Source organism: Corythoichthys intestinalis, chromosome 22, assembly GCF_030265065.1.
Source record: "Corythoichthys intestinalis isolate RoL2023-P3 chromosome 22, ASM3026506v1, whole genome shotgun sequence".
Taxonomy (NCBI): Eukaryota; Metazoa; Chordata; class Actinopteri; order Syngnathiformes; family Syngnathidae; genus Corythoichthys; species Corythoichthys intestinalis.
In genome coordinates, this window is record NC_080416.1 from 34,919,742 (window position 1) to 34,940,891 (window position 21,150).

The following is a 21,150-nucleotide window of genomic DNA, read 5'->3' on the forward strand; positions in this document are numbered from 1 at the left end:
AAAAAAAAAAAGGAACCAAAACCTACCACCACAAAAGTATTTCAATTAACTCTGGGGCTGCCATTGACGGTGCTGAACGCCCAATCCATTAAGACTGGGAGGGGCGAAAGAACGTTTGTTCATTCGAAACCAGTGCATTCACAGACACTCTTTCTGATTTTTGGGCATTTACTGTTCACTTTCTGATCATTTTAGGGCATTTACAGGTCACTTCCTGTTAAATTTGACTCACTGCCTATTCATTCCTGGGTCACTTCCTGTTCAGTAACCCAAAACACCAGGAAGTGACTGAAAATCAAAAAGTGACCTGTAAAGGCCCAAAATTACCTCGTTGGTTCCCACCTCTAATATATACAGTGAGGAGCAGAAGTATTTGCACCCCTTGTGATTTTGCAAGTTCACCCACTTAAAAAATAGGTAGAGGTCTGAAATTTCAATCATATATGCACTTCTACTTAAACAGAAATAATCTATAAAAAATATATATATTTATTTTTAAATTTATAAAATTTATTTGTAGTTTACTGGGGTTCATAACTATTTGTACCTCTGAGAATCAGCAATAATTATGACACTTAAAGAGTTGTCATTCTACCTGAAGTAAAGTCCACCTTTACCCCATTAGTAACCACCCACCCACCACCCGTTTCAGCTCAATATTGTCACATGTGCACCCTACAGTCAGTCATAATCCAACTGCTACCATAGGTAAGACCAGAGAGTTTTCGAAATACACCAGTGAAAAAAATTGTTGAGCTCCAAAAAGCTTGAAAAGGCTATGGGAAAATTGAAAAGCCTCCTTCTATTTGTGGCGTTGCGTGCAGACAGTCACTACGGTCTGCAGGGGGCGTCATTGCGACGGTAGGGGCGCCAATTATAATTGTAGACAATCACTCGCATGCACCTGGCGTGCATGCGCCCCTATCAATTTGCAGCCCCGGGCGACCGCCCAAACCGACCCTGCCAGGAACCGCCATTGAATCAGGGCATTGGTGGAATATGTACGTATGAGCAGAAAAATATTTTAAATTAAAAATAAAAATCCTGTGTAGTCCCTTCAACTATGTAAGGTATACAAACATTTGAATATGTATGATCGTTCGAGCATTTAATTATTAATTATATTAATTTCAGAGTACTTCTTTTCAGTGTATGCATGAGCACACGAATCAACCAATGGCTGTGTAAACGGTATGACGACATTGGCTGTGACATGCAGTTTTAATGTGGGTGCTGCCAGTGCCAGACTCGTGCGATTTATGTGCAAGAGGCGTCCAGTCAAATATACACTGGAAGGTGGTGTGAGCAAAGGCACATTGGTTACAGCTCGCGGAACACATTTGTAAGTATGCTGTTTGGAGAGATGATGCACGTATTCCCTTCATATTTTGTCAACATTGTATTTATTTATTTTTGTGTTATGTGGGCAATGCATTATTAAAACGCCGAGATTGTCCGTACGGCATGCGATGGCTTCATTTGTAGCGCTTTATTATTGCTTTGTGTAAGTGGATTTGACGAATACCATTTTGGTTTGTATGTTAGTCGATGTATGAATGAGGATAATAAGCTTCTGGGACCTTGTACAAGGCATCACTTTCGCCACGGCAAAGCAAACAACTATTTTAATTGTGTCATCCTTTGTTGGCTGCTGTTCTACGCGGCGCTGTCAAGGCGTCTTTGTTTGAGCGGTGGCTGTCATGTGTGTGTTACGGAGGGTGTGTGCGCGTGTGTGTTTGGGTGTTGGGGGTAACAGCAGGACAGCAGACTAACATAATCCAACATTGTTGCTCTGGCCATGCCAAAAACAAAAAAGTAAATGCGGCACCACAATAGCGCGCCATCCGGTGAAAGCAGCTAGGGCGTCGAACAACAGAGATGATCTGTAATGAGGTCATGACAACAAATAAATATTACTTTTGTTATCCTTAAAAACTAACTTTGATCGCTTTTTAAGACATCGATTTAGATTGGGTGGGGTCTCCGGGATTATCATTTGTGGCAAGTGTTCATATGAATGTACACAAATGTGTGTACATGATTTATATTGCCGTTCCTTACATCGTTCATCGGCGTGCAAACATCCATCACCTACATGTAATTTACTGACGGGAAACCGTTGCTTCATTAAATTCAGGGGTTCCTCTGAAATGCCCACTGATTGCTTATATGCGTGGTTATTGTGTAATAGGTATCATTCGCATGTGCTCCAAACGATCTGTCAACACACACATTTAACCATCCACCTTTCAATTCTAATATTTGTTTATTCCTTTCGACTTCATTTTATAATCGGGGGGAAATACACACTGCATGTGGACCAAGACCGTTGTTTTATTTATTTATTTATTTGTAGATGGGCGGTGGTTGATTGCAGTTTTATGGAAGGCCACCGGGTGTCATCATTGAGCTTAAATTTCACTTGTTTTGTCAATCAGTGAACAAGTTAGTCCTAACATTTTTTTTCTACATTTTCTCCTTTTAAGGAAAATTAACAAGAATAATCAAAACAAAATGGCAGCCCCCGAAGGTAACTATGTCAGAATTATTCTAAATTATAATAATGATGACATATTTGACTAGCTGAGTTGATTTGACCTCCCTCGGTAGATATCCAGGTCAAGGAGCTTGACAAGCGAGCCTCTGGCCAGGCCTTTGAGGTACTCCTCGGTACCCCGACACCAGACGGTAAGGGTGACTTCCCCTTGGCTCCACCAAAGAAAAAGGATGTCTCACTGGAGGAAATTCAGAGGAAGCTGGATGCTGCAGAAGAAAGGCGCAAGGTTAGTTACTCAATTAAGTTGAAGTTTTGTCCAAAAACGGGAGGGGATGGGGTATATTATCAAAAGGCTTAACTATATGCTGTTATTAATATAACATACAGGCATGAAAATGGGTCAGGGGTTAAAAAGGTGAGAAGGGTGTGGAGGAAATATGTTCCGGGACACTGTACAACTAGGGCTGTCCCAAACGACACATTTTCTCACGATTAGTCAGCGGACTATTTTTACGATTAGTCCACTAATCAATTTAAAAAAAAATTTAAAAAAAAAATAATTTAGCAATGAAATTTTTGTTGATGCTTATTGATTCACAAAAACATTTTGGAACGCTTGAATTCTTTATTAGAGTACAAATAAACATGTAAATAACAATAATCACACATAAACAATGAGGTCAAATGCTGATAGCATTTACGAGTGCAAAGAATGGAATGTAAACAGATTCAGAACACTGACTTCGCCTTTCCAACATGATTCATAACAATTCTTAAAAAATATCTAGCATTATAGTAGCTATACTACTATATATAATAGTATTATAATAATTATTCATTTGCCAATCATATTTTTCATTAAGGGTGTCATTTTAAAGCTTTTCTTAGTGTACAATCTGAATTCTGTAGTATTTACATAATATAGTATAAATTCTGAAGTATGTGGGATTAACTCCAGAAATTGTTATTTATATAACAAACATGACGTGCTTTTATTTTGAAATGTTCACCGGAAATAAGTTCGCTGAACTGCTAACCGTAAGCTTTACAGTCCGCTAAAAAGCCATTTTCGTCATTGCTTGTGGTTTCACTAATAGATTTTTTCCCCCAATGTTTATTTCGCAAATGCTGTTAACCGGCGATTTTTCATGTTTAAAGTGTCAAATTTTAACCGCAAGTTTGCGTTTTGGAGAAGGCTGCCAATGTTTTATAGCAGGCTAAAGTAGGTCTTTTTTCCCCATTAGTCTCAATGTCGCAATACTAACGTACAGTGTTTAATATAGATGTGTTTCCTTATTTTGTATGTCTGAACTGTAATTCTACGGCATATTGATGACCAATAAACATTAGTGAAAAGAACTGGAGTCTCATATGTCATCTACAAGCACGCACAAATGTATGCACGCAAGCACGCGATGATAAAACGCAGCCATGAAAATGACCGCCCTTGTTTTTATTTACCTTGCGATAAATTGACTCATTGCATATCGTGACAGGCTTAGCAACTTCAATAAAACATGTTGTTAGTTAGTTAGATGGATTTACGACCCCCCCCCCCAAAAAAAATTCTTCCCGGATCTACACAATTCACGTAGGTCACCCTTTTTGACTTCAAAACGGTGAATTGCGCCGAAAGGTGAGAGATTTTCATGCCTGAACACAGCAAAACGTCCTGTCTGTAAATGACTTTGAGAAAAATGATTTAGGAATAAGTTTGACATTTTATTTTTCTAGAATCACGAAGCTGAGGTTTTGAAACATTTAGCAGAAAAACGTGAACATGAAAAAGAAGTGCTGCAAAAGGCTATGGAAGAGAACAACAATTTCAGCAAAATGGCAGAGGAGAAACTCAATCAAAAAATGGAAGCCAATAAAGATAAACGCACAGCAATGATGGCAGCAATGAATGAAAAATTCAAAGAAAAGGTGAGCCTCATACTTTAGGAAATTGATATTTTACTCCCAACGTATGGTTACTCATTTTGTCTTCAACATGTTAGGACAAAAAATTAGAGGAGGTGCGAAAGAACAAGGAAACCAATCAAGGCAACTTGGAAGAAGATACTCCAGAAGACTGAATTATATCTCAACCCTCAATTACGTATATAATGTGAATGCATTCATCTCAGTGTTTTTTTTTTCTTATAATTTATTTTGTTGATGTTAGCCAGTATATATATGTGTGTACTTACCTCTTGAAGTAAGTGTTTTTTTGTTTTGTTTTTTACCTTCTCAAGATAGACACACATTTGTGCTTATTTTGAGTGGCTCTCACATTAGCAAGGGCGTAGATTTGCACAGGGACGGTAGGGACATAACATTACCAACTTTTCAGGATGCTCAAATTGCCCCCAAAAAGGTCATTTAGATTGTCTTACCATATGTTGTAAGGATAGAATAGACCCTACTATTATAAAGTGAATTATTTTCATTATGTTCAGACTTTCATTTATCTCTTTTCACTTGCTGAATATGCCAGTTAATTATTTTTCCCTCAAACGCATGTTTGATTGGCTGATGACTTGAACCCACCCCCCCCACACACACACACTCACACTCACACAGCTCCGACCAATTCATGTCGACAAATTGCCGCCGCCTCCTCTGCCCCCTTCGTAGATGTTTTTTTTTTAATTTGGGGGGGGGGGGGGCAGCAGCAGCCACTGTTAATAATGTAAAAAGACCTCAATATTGTGGAGTTGAAGGAAACATCACTCATTTTGCTTCTGAAAGTCCAAACTGCATCAGAGTTAGCATAACATTAAACTGTGTGAACTCACTACTGAAATACTACTACTGAAACTAATGCGGTCAGGCTAGCCTCCACAAGGAACAACGAAGTCAATCTAGCCATCCCTCATTTGGATCATTGTTTCCATTACGTGCATTAGGCTAATGCAATGCGGTGGTTTCAGAGGGTAAGTCCCTTCATTAAAAAAAAAAAAAAAAAAAAGAAAACGGGGAGCTATCCCAGAATGTGTCCACTTCAAGGGGACACGGACATGAACATGAACTGACATGAAAAAGATCTGTGAAATGAAATCACACATCAGAATTTCATGAGTGTCCTTTGGGGTAGTCTAGTATGTCTCAGATGTAGATCGGACCTTGGATATCTCAGATTTTTTTCCATTATTTTTTTCCCCAAATCACTTTTATATTACAATACTTTAGCTTGAGTTTAGGGTGCTCCAGCGTACCCCAGAAGTGGAGTCATTCTTGGATACCCCCCCCCCTTTTTTTTTTTTTTTTTAAATAAAGGGACTTGCACTTCAAAATGTTTCTTTAGTTGTTTCTGAAAACAGGTTTTGATCGAGTGCTGTGTCACCTGAACCAATACACATGCAAGTTAGTATAAGTCAATACAGATTTATTTTCCAATGATCATTTAGCCTATCAATTAGGTTCATATTCGTGAGAAATGTAGCCCTGACCCCCGTTCAATAATCTGTTTGCTCTTATTATTGTCTAGTCCCCAGCAAAAAGTGTACATGCAGGTTATGCTGTGATATAGTCTCTACCAATGTTAAGACCAAACCTACACCCTTGCACATTAGTAACCTGTTTGTAGTGAAATACTGTACATTTACCATGCTTGCATAATTACCATAAACCTAATAATCTCACGTGGTTTTGAAAATGTGTTAAATCTCTGTTGATTTTTCTTGATTAATAGTGGAAAAAGTAGCACCAATTCCCAGAAGGCAATATTTGTCTCACAAAGATGGGTATCGTTTTGTTGCACCAATGGATAATTCTTTATTTTGCTTTGTGTAAACATGTATTGCAGTGTCACGCATGTGATTTGATGCTTTCATTAGTAATGAATGCATTACTTGAGAAAAGTTAAAGAGCAATACATCTCAGTTTCCCAACTGTATGAGTGACTTTTCTATGTTAAATTACAGTATTAACGAAAGACTACTGCAAAGTAAATGTTTACCAGTAATCTCTGTTATTGTCACATCTTTGAAATATACTATTTTCACTGATTTATTCTCTATTTTCTTTCTCATCGCCTTACTTTTTTTAAAAATCTGACCTGTTCCGCTGCTTTGACAGAAGAGAAGGGGAATCTGAATGTCCTTATGGTCTGAACAGTTTCAATGTATCACATGGGAGTACGATATGCTCCCGCTGTGATTATTCATTGTGTTTCGTTTATAAGAAGAAAGCAGCAAGCAGGAAGGAGTTATGGGGGACAGAAAGAAAAATACAAGAGGAGGGACAGAGACAGAAGAGAAGAACAAACAAAAACAAGAAATACGTTGAAGGCCTACACTACCTATGAATATTGTGGTGCTATTGTTAGCTAATTGTTTTTCCCGTGGACACCATGTGGAGAGCCGAGGAGAAATAGGAGGGCGGCAGAGTCAAAAAGAGATGTGATTAGGCGGGGTAAAGCATACGCAATTAAGCAATGTGAGGTGTAGAACCCAGTACTATTTGAATCACTATTACAGTGGGGCAAATAAGTATTTAGTCAACCACTAATTGTACAAGTTCTCCCACTTAAAAATATTAGAGAGGCCTGTAATTGTCAACATGGTTAAACCTCAACCATGATAGACAGAATGTGGAAAAAAAAAACAGAAAATCACATTGTTTGATTTTTAAATAATTTATTTGCAAATCATGGTGAAAAATAAGTATTTAGTCAATACCAAAATTTCATCTCAATACTTTGTTATGTACCCTTTGTTGGCAATAACGGAGGCCAAACGTTTTCTGTAACTCTTCACAAGCTTTTCACACACTGTTGCTGGTATTTTGGCCCATTCTTCCATGCAGATCTCCTCTAGAGCAGTGATGTTTTGGGGCTGTCGTTGGGCAACACGGACTTTCAACTCCCTCCGCAGATTTTCTATGAGGTTGAGACCTGGACACTGGCTAGGCCACTCCAGGGCCTTGAAATGCTTCTTACGAAGCCACTCCTTTGTTGCCCTGGCTGTGTGTTTGAGATCATTGTCATGCTGAAAGACCCAGCCACGTCTCATCTTCACTCAAAATCTCTCGATACATAACCCCATTCATTCTTTCCTTTACACAGATCAGTCGTCCTGGTCCCTTTGCAGAAAAACAGCCCGAAAGCATGATGTTTCCACCCCCATGCTTCGCAGTGCGTATGGTGCAATTCAGTATTCTTTTTCCTTCAAACAAAAGAACCTGTGTTTCTACCACAAAGTTCTATTTTGGTTTCATCTGACCATAACACATTCTCCCAGTCCTCTTCTGGATCATCTAAATGCTCTCTAGCGAACCGCAGACGGGCCTGGACGTGTACTGGCTTCAGCAGGGGGGACACGTCTGGCAGTGCAGGATTTGAGTCCCTGGTGGCGCATTGTGTTACTGATAGTAGCCTTTGTTACTGTGGTCCCAGCTCTCTGTAGGACATTCACTAGTGTGGTTCTGGGATTTTTGCTCCCCGTTCTTGTTATCATTTTGATGCCACAGGGTGAGGAGGGAGTTGAAAGTCCGTGTTGCCCAACGACAGCCCCAAAACATCACTGCTCTAGAGGAGATCTGCATGGAGGAATGGGCCAAAATGCCAGCAACAGTGTGTGAAAAGCTTGTGAAGAGTTACAGAAAACGTTTGGCCTCCGTTATTGCCAACAAAGGGTACATAACAAAGTATTGAGATGAACTTTTGGTATAGACCAAATACTTATTAACCACTATGACTTGCAAATTAATTCTTTAAAAATCAAACAATGTGATTTTCTGTTTTTTTTCCCCCCCACATTCTGTCTCTCATGGTTGAGGTTTACTCATGTTGACAATTACAGGCCTCTCTAATATTTTCAAGTGGGAGAACTTGCACAATTAGTGGTTGACTAAATACTTATTTGCCCCACTGTATGAGTGGATATGTTGACATCCTATTGCCTACAGAAACATTACAGATGGCTGCGTCTTAGAGAAGGTCCAACCGACATGGAAAACATGTTTGCAGAGGGGGGCTGCCGAGGAAGCAATACCTCCAGTATGATTTTGCATTTATACAAAATTAAAGGTGAGTAAACACTGTCATGAATGCTTCCAACCAGCTACAAGAGTTAAATCCAACGTGTTTAGTGTGTCTAGCGGTGTTAAAACGCATGGTATTTTTTTTCTCTGGCAACTATCTGTCTTGAGAAAGAGAGTGTGTGTATAATATAAACATGATTTGAGTCATACACACGTGCTTTTTATGGAAAATAATTCAATTACTTTTGTTTTGATGGTAATAATGTTGAGCTGTGGCTGTGGGTTTAGGCTCACCTAAGGGACTGCATTTATTTTAATTTTCTTCACGTGCCTGCGTGGGTTTTCTCCAGGTACTCTGGTTTCCCTCCACATCCCCAAAACATGCATGGTAGGCTTATCGAACACTCTAAATTGTCCCTAGGTGTGAGTGCATGCATGAATGGTTGTTTTTCTCCTTGTGCCCTGCGACTGGCTGGCAACTGATTCAGGGTTCACCCAGCTTCCTGCCCATATTTAGCTGGGATTGGCTCCAGCACCCCCGTGAACCTCCTGAGGATAAGCGGCCGGAAAATAAATGAATGAAAAATTCAATTATTTTTTGTTACTTTTTTAAACTTAACATTATACTTACGTTTCAATTTGGTAATATGTTTTGAAAAATAAAAATCCTGTTCCACGGCTGATTTTTTTTTTAAAACCCAGATATCTCAAAGTAACACATTTTAGAGCTGTAAATGCAATACCATGATGCCATAAAATTTTGGCTTAAGATTATCATACAGTTAGAATCTCATAACAGCACATGCCTACTTGTATCATCATCTGCCTCGACCCACTTTCTTGATTTCGGGAAACTGGGTGGCGACTGACTTGCAACACTTTTTTTCCTTTTTTCGGCGTTTCTGCTGGATTATCTTTACAGTTTGACATCCTAAAAAAAAAAAGTCACAGTAGTATAAAAATATAGGATGAAATCATAATTTGGAGTGGCTCAGAGATCTTCAAAAAATGTCTTACCCTTATCAGCAGTTGCTGATTCCAATGACTCAATCCCAGAAATGTCCAAATCTTCTTGGCAGTTCAATAACAACGCCTCAGACAAACCAGCATCTAGCTGAGGTGATCGTTCCCTCTTTAAATAGGCAGACCTTGGTTTTGATACTGAAGTCCTATAGTCATGTTTTTGATGAGATGTATTTGGTGGCAGTGCATCCGTGTCTGGCAGGTGAATTGTTGGCACTGCACTATCCTTCAGAAGGAGCCTAGAAATAAATAATTAAATATAGGCCTTCATTGGCTAGTAGGTTTTATATTCACCTTGTGACAGGCCAAAAGATAACGAGCCAAGGACCTATTTGGTGCTGGGGACATCTTGATTTAATAAATGTTGCATTCATATGAATAGATGGCCTGTCAGTTGCTCTATCTACCCATGACAGGCCAGTCACAACAACGACAACAAATACAGTGGGGAGAACAAGTATTTGATACACTGCCAACCCATTGGCAGTGTATCAAATACAAATCAAATACTTGTTCTCCCCACTGTAGGTCAAACTTTAACGAACAGGCAGTAAGATTTGCCCTCCAAGATCAACAGAATTGCATTAAATTTTAGAATTCGAATAGGGTCTACTTACATCTTTGAAAAACCAAATCTGAATTGTCCTAGGTTTGCAAAGCTGTCATCACTGAAATGTTGAAATCAAAGAACCGATTGAGGAGACGGGTCGAAGTTCTTCCGCTTGACTCTAACAAAAGATCCTTGCAGAAGAATGTTTTTTAGGTCACTTATAGAGTCTCGAGCCTTCGTATGAGCAATTCATCGCTACACATCGAGCTGGCAAGATGAATCTCCCGCTTAATACCCAGAAAATGTTTCCACAATATGGCGAGGATATCCTGGTGCTATACAGCAGCCGTATTGAAGTGCTGGAATTTACGTCATTAGATTTCGGCCGGCAGCAAGGCGCGTCCCTCGTTGCTATGGCAGTAACGCAAAAACCACCCAAATTTAATTGCATTCAGTACAATTTAACAGAGTAAAACGCTCTAGATTTGATCTCTTTGTTTGACCTTTAAGTATACCTTGCAACAACAGAACTGTTTTTACTTGATAAAACTCGGTTTCTGGACGCTCCTTTTGAGCATATCTCTTCACAACAATATGTACAAATGTGCAAATTTATAAATTTACGCTTTCTTATGTAATGCCGTAAAACAACATTCTCAAATAAAATAAATGAAAAAAAAAATGCTTTCATTTTACTGCATACTGAAGCATAATTACAACATTAAACACAAAACAAAATATCAAGCAACAAGGTACGTTAACACGGTGTGTCATAAACCGCACCGTTGTAAATCCATCTGGAATTCGGCGAGCTAAAAGTATTTTAGTTGAGATAAACACTCACATTACGTCCGCTACACTAGCGAACACAACAACAACTATGATCGGGGATTGCCACGAGTTGGCTTTCAGCTAACGTCGCTAGCTTCTACTGTACATTCCACAACAGTTGGCAGCTCTGCTTTGACAAAGTCATCAGTCATCTATCCAAAAATCACACTTACTTTTTGGCAAATCCTTGATCATAAGCAGACCGGTTAAGGAAGCAGGCATCTTCAAAGTGTTTGTAGCAGAGAACACTACTCGATGATGGCGTAAAATTCATTCGCCTAGTGAGAACGAAAGATGTCCATTTAGGTGCCCTGCTATCCTTTGGCCACTCAAACAACTTTTCGTTAGAGTGAGAACAAAACATCGCCACACACCGCCGTGGCATCTTACCGAGAAACAATGCAACAAACAATACTGTTCTATGGCGGACTTCGCTCGCACTTCTAGGTGTGACGTCATTTCCGAAGATTGCGTTTTCGAAAAAAAGAAAAGCATTTTCGTTGTCAAGGGCGTTGCTATGGGTTAAACAAAGAATCTGGAAGGGTTGCGTTAAAAAATAACGAAAATATGCTTATAATTGTTTAGCCAGTGATATTATTCAAAAACATGGCTGGCCAACCTTACTTCACATTTCCGCTTTAAGCCATCTAGCCGCATATACTGTACATGATATCGACGAGTGGTGTTTTCGAAAAGCATGCTGGGTAATGGGATTCTCTCTTTCCGGCTAAGACGCCATCATGTAAGCACTGTTCTATACATCTCTTTTATGCACAATCTAGATAAATCTAAGGTTATATGTGTGCATCCTTTTGTAAGATTTCAGATGTTACGTATATTTAAGTGTTGTGAGTAGGTGTTGATGATTATTTGTCGGCGAAGTGACGGGGTTCCCGAGTTAAATCCACATTTTGTTCGTGCTATTTCTTTCGTCATATGACGAAGCGACCCTATAGAAGGCGAATATTGTTCCTTTTATGCAATATAGTTATACGACAGGATTCCAGTCAGTCAAACTGGAAGCCTTACAACAAATTGCATTTCATTTGGTAAATGTATAGTTCGCCAATCGTTTTTACGCCCAACATCGCTAACAATTCATAGCAGCACAACGTGACGACACCAACCGTGCAAGAAAATAGTGGAACGTCAGTGCCATTTCGGTGATCAGTTGAGCCATAATAAATGAGAATAGTTCAGGCAGTGTAAACTAGGGACTTGAATTAAAAAAAGTTGACGTCGATAAATCTCTCGAGTTAACTGTTTGCAACAGGCGCAGTGAGTGAAATTCGGTGTGTGAAATCCGTTAGTAAGGAACAATTTGATGGGTCTGATCCCAAACTTAGTCCTTAAATGTTTTCGTCTGGACGTCATTTCTCAATTTTAAGCTTGAAAAATGTCCTTCGTTCCTTCAAAATGTATGACTGAGGCTTTTGGATATTTTTAAAGGGAGAAATTGAGGTTTGAAAACATTCTTGCCTAAATATTGATCCTTACAGAACTTGTCATATGAGGGCCTGAGGCATGTTCATGCTGACAGATAATAGGAAATGTATTGTTAAAAATGTGAAAAAAAACCATTGCATTGGGGTAAAACTATTAATACGCACAATGTGTACTGTACAGCCTTAGACGGTGGTGCCCAACTCCAATCTGTAAATGCTTGTCAGTGATTCCTGGGCTCGGCGCAAAATGTAATTGCGGTGCAAGTTGCTGGTTTTTGGTGCAATCATGAAAAAGAAAAGGATTTGTGATTGGAGCTTTGTTTACTGGTTGCGGTGAGGTCAGTCTTGGCCGCAATGTGCGCAAAGGACTGACCTCGGCTACAGATTGATTCATTTTTGCATAAGTACCATTTTGTTTGGAAAATTATGCAGTAACTGATGTGATCACTTAAATCGTACTTTGACCAATTTGAAAAATTTAATTTTATGATTCAGAAAGAAAGTAAGAAGTTGTCACTCCCTTATGAATGCAGTTATTGTACACAATGTATTTGGTTTTCACAGATTGAACACCATGGGAGCATATCGTTATATGCAGGAGTTGTGGCGAAAGAAGCAGTCAGATGTGATGCGCTTCTTGCTCCGTGTGCGGTGCTGGCAATATAGGCAACTGTCAAACCTTCACCGTGCTCCAAGACCTACCAGACCAGATAAAGCCCGTAGGTTGGGTTATAAGGCTAAACAAGGTGAATGCATTTTGACCTTCGTATTGGTCACCTTCTCATTAAGTGTTTTTTGGAAGCCCTTTTCATTTTTTTCTTGGTCTTTTGAATGAAAATACTTAGTAGTCTTTTGTCAAATTTTAGTCATTTCAAAATGTGTTAGTGTAGTTTTCGTTTGCAAAAATTTGTCTAGTTTTAGTCGACAATTACAGAAAATGTTTTTGTAAAATTGAAAGTTTCAATCCAAAATTAAAGGTTACCAACAATTTCGAATGAACGTTGACAGATGAGCACAAATTCTAGCGTCTACAAGGACAACGCTGACTTACAGGGTGACCCAAAAAAAAATTTACACTGTTGACTGCTTGTTTAAAAGCCATTGAAACATATCTAAATAGGTTGTCATGGGTAAGTGATACATTAAGGTCACTCAATGCAACTGGTAATCTCTCGTCTCTACAATTCCTGTGCTTCTGCTGAAAATGAAGAAAACTTTAGCTGTACCTGAATTGCTGCGTGCTGGTCTGACACCTACTGAGATTGCAGCAAATCTGAGAATATCCAGATGTGCAGTCTACAACGTTAAAAAGAAGCTGAAAGATACTGGAACAGCCTCATGAAAACCTGGGTCTGGAAGTGAAGATCTGAGCGGACCAAAAAGTTGATTGACAAGGTGATATGTGGCCACCCCAGAGTCCAGATCTCAATCCCCTGGATTATAGCATATGGGCAACTGTGGAGGACAGTGCCTGTAAGAAGCCACAAACTTCTGTGGCAGCCTTGGAGAGGTCCATTGTTAGATCTTGGGAAAAGATGACAGCATCCTACATAAAGAAGACCTGTCAAGCGTTCCGCAGGCGCCTGGAGGCTGTTGTGACACTTAGGGAGGACACATTGAAAAATAGAGTGTACTGTACATGTTGTTTACAATAATGTATAATTTGTGATTCAATTCTAATTCAAAGATGAATAAACATGGCATTTAAGTAGTATTATGGCAGTGTAAACTTTTTTGGGGGTCACCCTGTACTGATGATTATAACAAACTCAGCAGGAAAAGGGTACACTATTTTAAAATATACCCACCTGGACTCACGAACTGAATGTTAAAAAAAAACAAACTGCGAGTTTATAAGGACGCTCGTCATGCTATTGTCAATGCTATGCTAACGCGGCAATTTACATTGAGTGTGCTGATCACTCACTCAGCACAGACTTTTTAAGGGTTAAAGAAACTTTGTTCTTTTTTGGCACACAGCTAGATAAGCAAGCTTGGCATTGAAGAGACGGGACACAACAGTGTACCCTCTTTTGTTTCGTCGAAATAAGTCCATGTTTTGGCCACTCTGGTGCACGTTTTTGGATTGTACCGCTTGCAAACGGAGCGTCCGAAATCCTCAACTTTCCACGCATATGTTTTTTACCCATCCTTAACCGTTAACGGGATGTTGTGCTCGTCGACGCATTTACGTCATTGATGACGTCGATTAGTCGTGACAGCTGTAAATAGATCGCCTACTAAAATTTGGTAATACGAAAGGCCTATGTATGTATCCCTTAGGCAAATATCTCAAAAAGTGTTCAACCCCTGTGTGTTTATTTGGTACAAGCTAACTTGGTTAACATTTTTTTCCATAGTATGGCTTTGAAAATTTGGCTGCTGGTATTTGAAATGTTATTTCAGAACATGTTTAAACTTATGGAAAAAAAAATGTCCTTTGAGATACATGCATTTACCAATTTTTGCATTTAAAAAAAATATATTTGACACAGAACTGTACATACATACATATACCTTACTGATCATTTAAAACTACATGCGTTTCAATGGACAACATCATCATATCTTGGGCAAAGCTCAACGGAACTATTTTAATTTGATCCAAACAGGTTATGTGATTTACCGTATCCGTGTGCGCCGTGGAGGTCGCAAACGCCCTGTACCCAAGGGGGCCACTTATGGAAAGCCAGTGAACCATGGTGTGAATCAGATCAAGTTTGCCCGCAGTTTGCAGTCCACTGCTGAGGTATGTTCCTATGAAATTGACTGACAGTCAAAAGCGATCCAAAATTTTCTGTGAATCAGGAAAATATTTCTTAGTTTTATCTAGAAAGCAGTCATTTTTCGGTAAAAGAACTTTGGTTCAAGTGTCAGTCTAGTCATTTACTGGTTAAATTATTTTGGGGATTATTTTTACTGGTCTAAAAATAGGGGGATCTGTATTGGTACAACATATCAAAATAATAGGCATCAGGGAGATCACAAGTCACTGTATGATACAAAGTGCCTCTGAGGGTCAGTGTACCTTTTGGCCATTCGTTTTTCTTTCTAATTTTGGAAAACAATAAACCAGCCCAATTCAGTTTTGTTTTTATGTGTGTTACAAAAAACGAGAAATGAATAGTCTCCCGTTTCCCAACAAAAAACTGCTAATTCAATAACAGATAAATAAGACTTAATCGGTTTTTCAAATTATCAGTTTATTGAACTGAAGTCGAAAAACAAAATACTTCCAATATTTGTGTTTTCCATTTCGTTCGCTTTTACAATGAGCCATGACCCGGAAGACGATGTTATGATAAATATCATGCCGCTGCAGCAGGGTCTTCCTCGTCTTGAAGACAAACGTTGTCTTCCGGATCAAGCTTTATTGTAAAACCGAACTTGGTGTAAAACAAATATTGAGCATATTTTGTTTTTCGACTTCGTTCAATAAACGGACATTAGAAAACTAATCTGGTTTCCAATGTCCGGCTTGTTTTCCGTTATTGAATTACCTGTTATTAGGAAACGGGAGAGGATTCAATTCTCATTTTTTGCTAACACACATAAAAACCGAATTGTGCGCATTTTCCGTTTTTTTGTTTACAAAATTAAAAGTAAAACGAATGGCCAAAAGGTACTCGGACATGCTCTCCGCGGCAGTACGCGATGATCAGGCAGGCTCTGGTCTTGTAGTGGTTCAAAATGTTCTTTCCATGACACACTGCGACGACATGATACGACATCGTCATTTTTAGGGCTACAGCTATCGATTATTTAAGTAATTCATTAATCTATTGATTCCTTTGTCCGAAAATTCGTTTTAATCCCTTGCAGGATAAATTTCAGAAGAAAACAATTGTTAAAGTTTGCAATAATATTTATTTTGGCTTGCTAAGATTGTACTTTCAAAAGAGAAAAAATTAAAAGACCTTAGCTTGGCCTCAAACGATATAAAAATAATTAAATTAGGATTTCAGTACAACTAAAGAACAATTGGCTAACTTGAATAGCAAAAGTCCGCTAGTTTAAATGTAATAAAAAGCAGTTTTTTTTTTTTTTTCAACCAAGCTCTGAACAAAACATTTAAAAACAAAACACATAAAAATTGCTAAATATACTTCAAAACCAAATAAGGAGTGCATTAACAAAGACATCAAACAAAAATGTACCTTATGTTGGGTTTATCAGGGAGCAGAATTCAGCCATGTTTGGCGAGTTATGGCATATTCACTGTTGCCGCTGGAGAGCAGTTTATCCACCCAAATCAATAAAACTAAATGCAAGAATTTCAAAACAAATCATTAAAATGTCACTCTAATTAAAACGAATCCTCGAAGCAGCAAAATGTGATCCGAAGCTTTTTTCTAATCGAATTACTCAATCGTTGCAGCACTAGTAATTTTACACCACATTAGTCGGGAAGAACCAAATATATCATTTCGTCTGGGACAGGCAGTATAATCGCATTCTTCTTTGTGGTGCAAGGCCTGAAAATTGGCATGGTATCGGTATAGTTTTTGGGCCTTACTGCTAACATACAGTGATTTCTCTGAATCTTTTGATATGGACCATATTAATGACACAGTTCCTGCAGATCTTTGAAAAGTCGTCAAATTTGTAATTTAAAAATTAAGGCCTTAATTGGCATAAACTGTTGGCACGTGTCACTATCACACACGGTTGCCTATGTTTTTATATAAGTACATTACATACACGGGTAGGACAAAGTAATGGAGACACCTTAAGAAATCAACAACAACTAATTTAATATGGTGTACCTTTTGCGGCAATTACAGCCTCAATTCTCCGAGGTGTTGATTAATACAATTTGTGAATTGATTCCAAAGGAGTTTTAAGACATTTTTCAGTCAGAATACCCTCTAACTCTTGAAGAGACGATGGCGGTGGAAATCGACGTCATAATTGAATCTGTAAAACAGATCATGAGTGCTCAATAATGTTGAGGTCTGGGGATTGTGCCAGCCATACAAGATTCTCAACTTCACTTCATGCCATTCTTTAACAATTATGTTCAATGATTATGATGCCAAAACATTAGGTGTTTCCATTATTTTGTCCAACCCATGAATGTATTTAATACATTCTTGATGTATATGTTATGTTGTAAGATTCCAAATCCTCAGTGAACGTAAGCTTAGTCCCTGAATGTAAACACGGGTCACTCATTGACGTTGGAACATTGAATAGGCAATGACGTTTCGACTGTTAAAAAGACTCAGACCTCTGGTTATTAATTTACACCTGACGACGCATCAAGTCAAAAATCCTCGTTTTTAATGCCCAAAATGTATGCCATGGATGATAGGCCAAACCATAGAAAAGGTTATTCTTTTTGCGGGATGCCCTGCTACGTGGATAAATGGCCTTAGCTAATGAAGGGTCAGAAGCTCTGCGCTAAAATAAGAGGTGGAACCATTGTATATAGTTTGAAATATTTTGATGTACCGTATTGGCCCGAATATAAGACTGTGTTTTTTTTTTTTTTTTTGCATTGAAATAAGATTGAAAAAGTGGGGGTCGTCTTATATTCACGGTCTAGACATTATACCTATTCACGACGCTAGATGGCGCCAGATATCATTGAAGCGATGTTCTGTCATGATAGATCTCATCTACTCTCAAGTTTAACCGGTTTGCATTTTTTTATCGCAATGTTTTTCCTTATTCAGATTTGTTTCAAGACTACAGTTACAGACTTCACTTAGATGGTTAATGCAGGTATTGCAATTTTGTTGTATTATCACAATAGATTAGTTTATTTACATTTCAAAAACCAGAAGACTTTTAGACCATTCTTCTTTGGCCAACTGCTCCAGGTCTGAGATTTGAAAGGTGCCTTCTCCAAACTGCCATTTTCAGATCTCTCCATGCGTGTTCTATGGGATTCAGGTCTGGACTCATTGCTGGCAACTTAAGAATTCTCCAGTTCTTTCTCTCAAACTATTTTCTAGTGCTTTTTGAAGTGTGTTTTGGGTCATTGTCCTGCTGGAAGAACCATGACCTCTGAGGGAGACCCAGCTTTCTCACACTTGGCCCTACATAATGTTGCAAAATGTGTTGGTAGTCTTCAGACTTAATAATGCCATGCACACGGTCAAGCAGTCCAGTGCCAGAGGTAGCAAAGCTACCCCAAAAAATCGGGATAGCTGTGCTATGTTTGACTGTGGGGACAGTGTTTTTTTCTTTGAAGGCCTCGTGTTTTTTTCCCTGTAAACTCTGTTTATGCCTTTTCCCAAAAAGCTCTACTTTTGTTGCATCTGACCAGAGAACATTCTTTCAAAACGTTTTGGGCTTTCTCAGGTAAGTTTTGGCAAACTCCGGCCTGGCGTTTTTATGTCTCTGGGTCAGAATTGGGGTCGTCCTGGCTATCCTACCATAGTGTCCCTTTTCATTTAGACGCCGACGGATAGCACGGGTTGACACTGTTGTACCCTTAGACTGCAGGACAGTTTGAACGTGTTTGGATATTAGTCGAGGTTTTTTTATCCACCATTCGCACAATCTTTTGTTGAAATCTCTTGACAATTCTTGCCATGGGCTTTACACTTATTGATGACACTGTGCACGGTAGACACAGGAACATTCAGGTCTTTGGAGATGGACTTGTAGTCTTGAGATGGCCCATGCTTCCTCACAATTTGGCTTCTCAAGTCCTCAGTTCTTTGGTCTTCCTTCTTTTCTCCATGCTCAATGTGGTACACACAAGGACACAGGACAGGTTGACTCAACTTTAATCCATTTTAACTGGCTGCAAGTGTGATTTAGTTATTGCCATCACTTGCCATGCTGTTAATTACACAAATTAGAGAAGCATCACTTGATTTTTAAAAGGGTGCCAATACTTTTGTCTGGCCCATTTTTGGAGTTTTGTGTATAATGTCCCCCCCCAATGCTCTTGTGTTTTTTCATTACAAGCAAAATAAATGAAGCTATTACTACCAAATCATTTTTAACTGCCATCTTTTATGGGAAGAAATTGAGCATTATCTGACAGAAATGCAAGGGTGCCAATACTTTTGGCCAACAGTGTGTGTGTGTGTGTGTGTATATATATACAGTACTGTGCAAAAGTTTTAGGCAGGTGTCCTGCCTAAAACTTTTGCACAGTACTGTATATTTTTATTATATTATGTATATACAGGATATACTGTATGTATATATTTTCCCCAAGTGGAAGCTTCCATGATCCTTATAAATTTAATAATTAAGGTGTCCTGCCTAAAACTTTTGCACAGTACTGTATGTGTGTATATATTTTTTATATATTTATATATTTTTTTTCCCCCAATTTGAATTTGCTTATTTTTGTCCAATTTTGGGCCTGATTTTATCATGAAGTTGGTTTTGGTGGGAAAAATTTTCAGATCAGTGAAGATTTAAAAAAAGATACCAAGCAAGGGCATGTTAAACATTTTTTACATGGTATAGAGAAACAAAACAGCCCAAATAGACTCAGTGCGTGAAGGGTTGAAGAAAAATTGTTCAAAAGCAGCTGAGTAACGTACTCGGGTTATAGGCACTGCATATACAGTGGGGAGGACAAGTATTTGATACACTGCCAATGGGTTTTCCCATTGACAGTGTATCAAATACTTGTTCTCCCCACTGTACATATCAATTTTAAATGGTTGCACTTTCAAGAGAGTTAATTTTGCATTTTTGTTTGACCAATTTCCATGTTCAGAAGGTTTAGTATTTTTTTTGGGGGGGGGGGGTGTTCACATACAATTTAAATGTTTTATATGAGCAAAACGGTCAGTAGTTTGCAAATTATCTGTAGTCTTGGAAAAAAATGATTTAACAAACAAAAAAAAAAAAAAAAAGATCTTTTGCCATATTGGCTGCCCACCCCTAGTTTCAATTGTGTTCAGATACCCAGAATGATCCGCCCTCGCCAATTTTAGGTATTTACTTATTTTTCAGGAACGCGCTGGCCGTCACTGTGGTGCCCTGAGAGTGCTTAACTCTTACTGGGTGGGTGAAGACTCAACTTACAAGTTCTTTGAGGTCATCTTGATAGACCCCTTCCATAAGGCTATAAGGCGTAACCCGGACACCCAGTGGATCACAAAGCCCGTGCACAAGCACAGAGAGATGCGCGGCCTAACCTCCGCGGGCAAGAAAAGCCGTGGCCTTGGCAAGGGTCACAAGTTCCACCAGACCATCGGAGGTTCCCGCCGGGCGGCGTGGAAGAGGCGTAATACTCTGCAGCTGCACCGTTATCGTTAGGGCTCATGTTTCTGAAGATAAAGATACATTAAATAACCTTCATTTGGAAGTGGGCTTCTGTGCTTTTTCTTTAGATGGCTCTATTACAGGTAGTGTGCATTTATTTTATTAATAGCCGTGCACAAAATAGGAAAGTTTGGGATTAATATGTTATATGATACGTTTTCTGCAACCTCGGCGTATGACAGCATCAGCAAAATTTTCCATTAGAATAGTGTTAGCTCACTGGCTGCCATTGATGGCGATAGACATCTAATTCTCCTTGACTGGACTGGATGTTTAGCACTGTCAACAGTACTGAACCGTAGCATTCACAGCCAGTCTTTTGGGGTATTTATAGTGGGGAGAACAAGTATTTGATACACTGCCAATGGATTTTCCCCATTACAGATGAGTTCCTGTGGATTTTAAGTCTCTTCCTTTTCAGTAACGTCAAATCTACAGGGAGTGACATGGAAATGCCCCAGAATTCCCTGGTATTGGCTGCCACTGACTGCCATAGATGTCCACTCCGTTTGAAGTGGGAGGGATGGCAGCGAATGATCCCTCCCAGTTTAAACGGATTGGACCTCTTGTAGTGATAAACAATTCCAATTCAG

General features: G+C 39.0%; 2 protein-coding genes and 1 long non-coding RNA gene across 3 annotated transcripts; 2 read left to right on the plus strand and 1 right to left on the minus strand.

Annotated features, from left to right (window-relative positions):
* Window positions 1–26: 26 nt before the first annotated feature.
* On the minus strand, window positions 27–11,500 carry LOC130910709 (uncharacterized). Its single transcript, XR_009061896.1, has 4 exons — window positions 11,042–11,500; window positions 9,482–9,726; window positions 9,275–9,395; window positions 27–2,763 (listed from the first exon to the last, which is right to left on the minus strand). It is a non-coding gene; the product is annotated as an uncharacterized LOC130910709 (long non-coding RNA).
* Window positions 1,179–5,540, plus strand: LOC130910706 (stathmin-like). Its single transcript, XM_057828215.1, has 5 exons — window positions 1,179–1,342; window positions 2,487–2,530; window positions 2,611–2,783; window positions 4,232–4,423; window positions 4,498–5,540. The coding sequence occupies exons 1-5, from the start codon at window positions 1,194–1,196 to the stop codon at window positions 4,573–4,575; spliced, it is 636 nt and encodes a 211-aa protein (XP_057684198.1). The 5' UTR covers window positions 1,179–1,193; the 3' UTR covers window positions 4,576–5,540.
* On the plus strand, window positions 11,487–20,600 carry rpl15 (ribosomal protein L15). The gene is made up of 4 exons (XM_057828216.1): window positions 11,487–11,610; window positions 12,878–13,059; window positions 14,926–15,062; window positions 20,246–20,600. The coding sequence occupies exons 2-4, from the start codon at window positions 12,888–12,890 to the stop codon at window positions 20,549–20,551; spliced, it is 615 nt and encodes a 204-aa protein (XP_057684199.1). The 5' UTR covers window positions 11,487–11,610; window positions 12,878–12,887; the 3' UTR covers window positions 20,552–20,600.
* The last annotated feature ends 550 nt before the right edge of the window (window positions 20,601–21,150 follow it).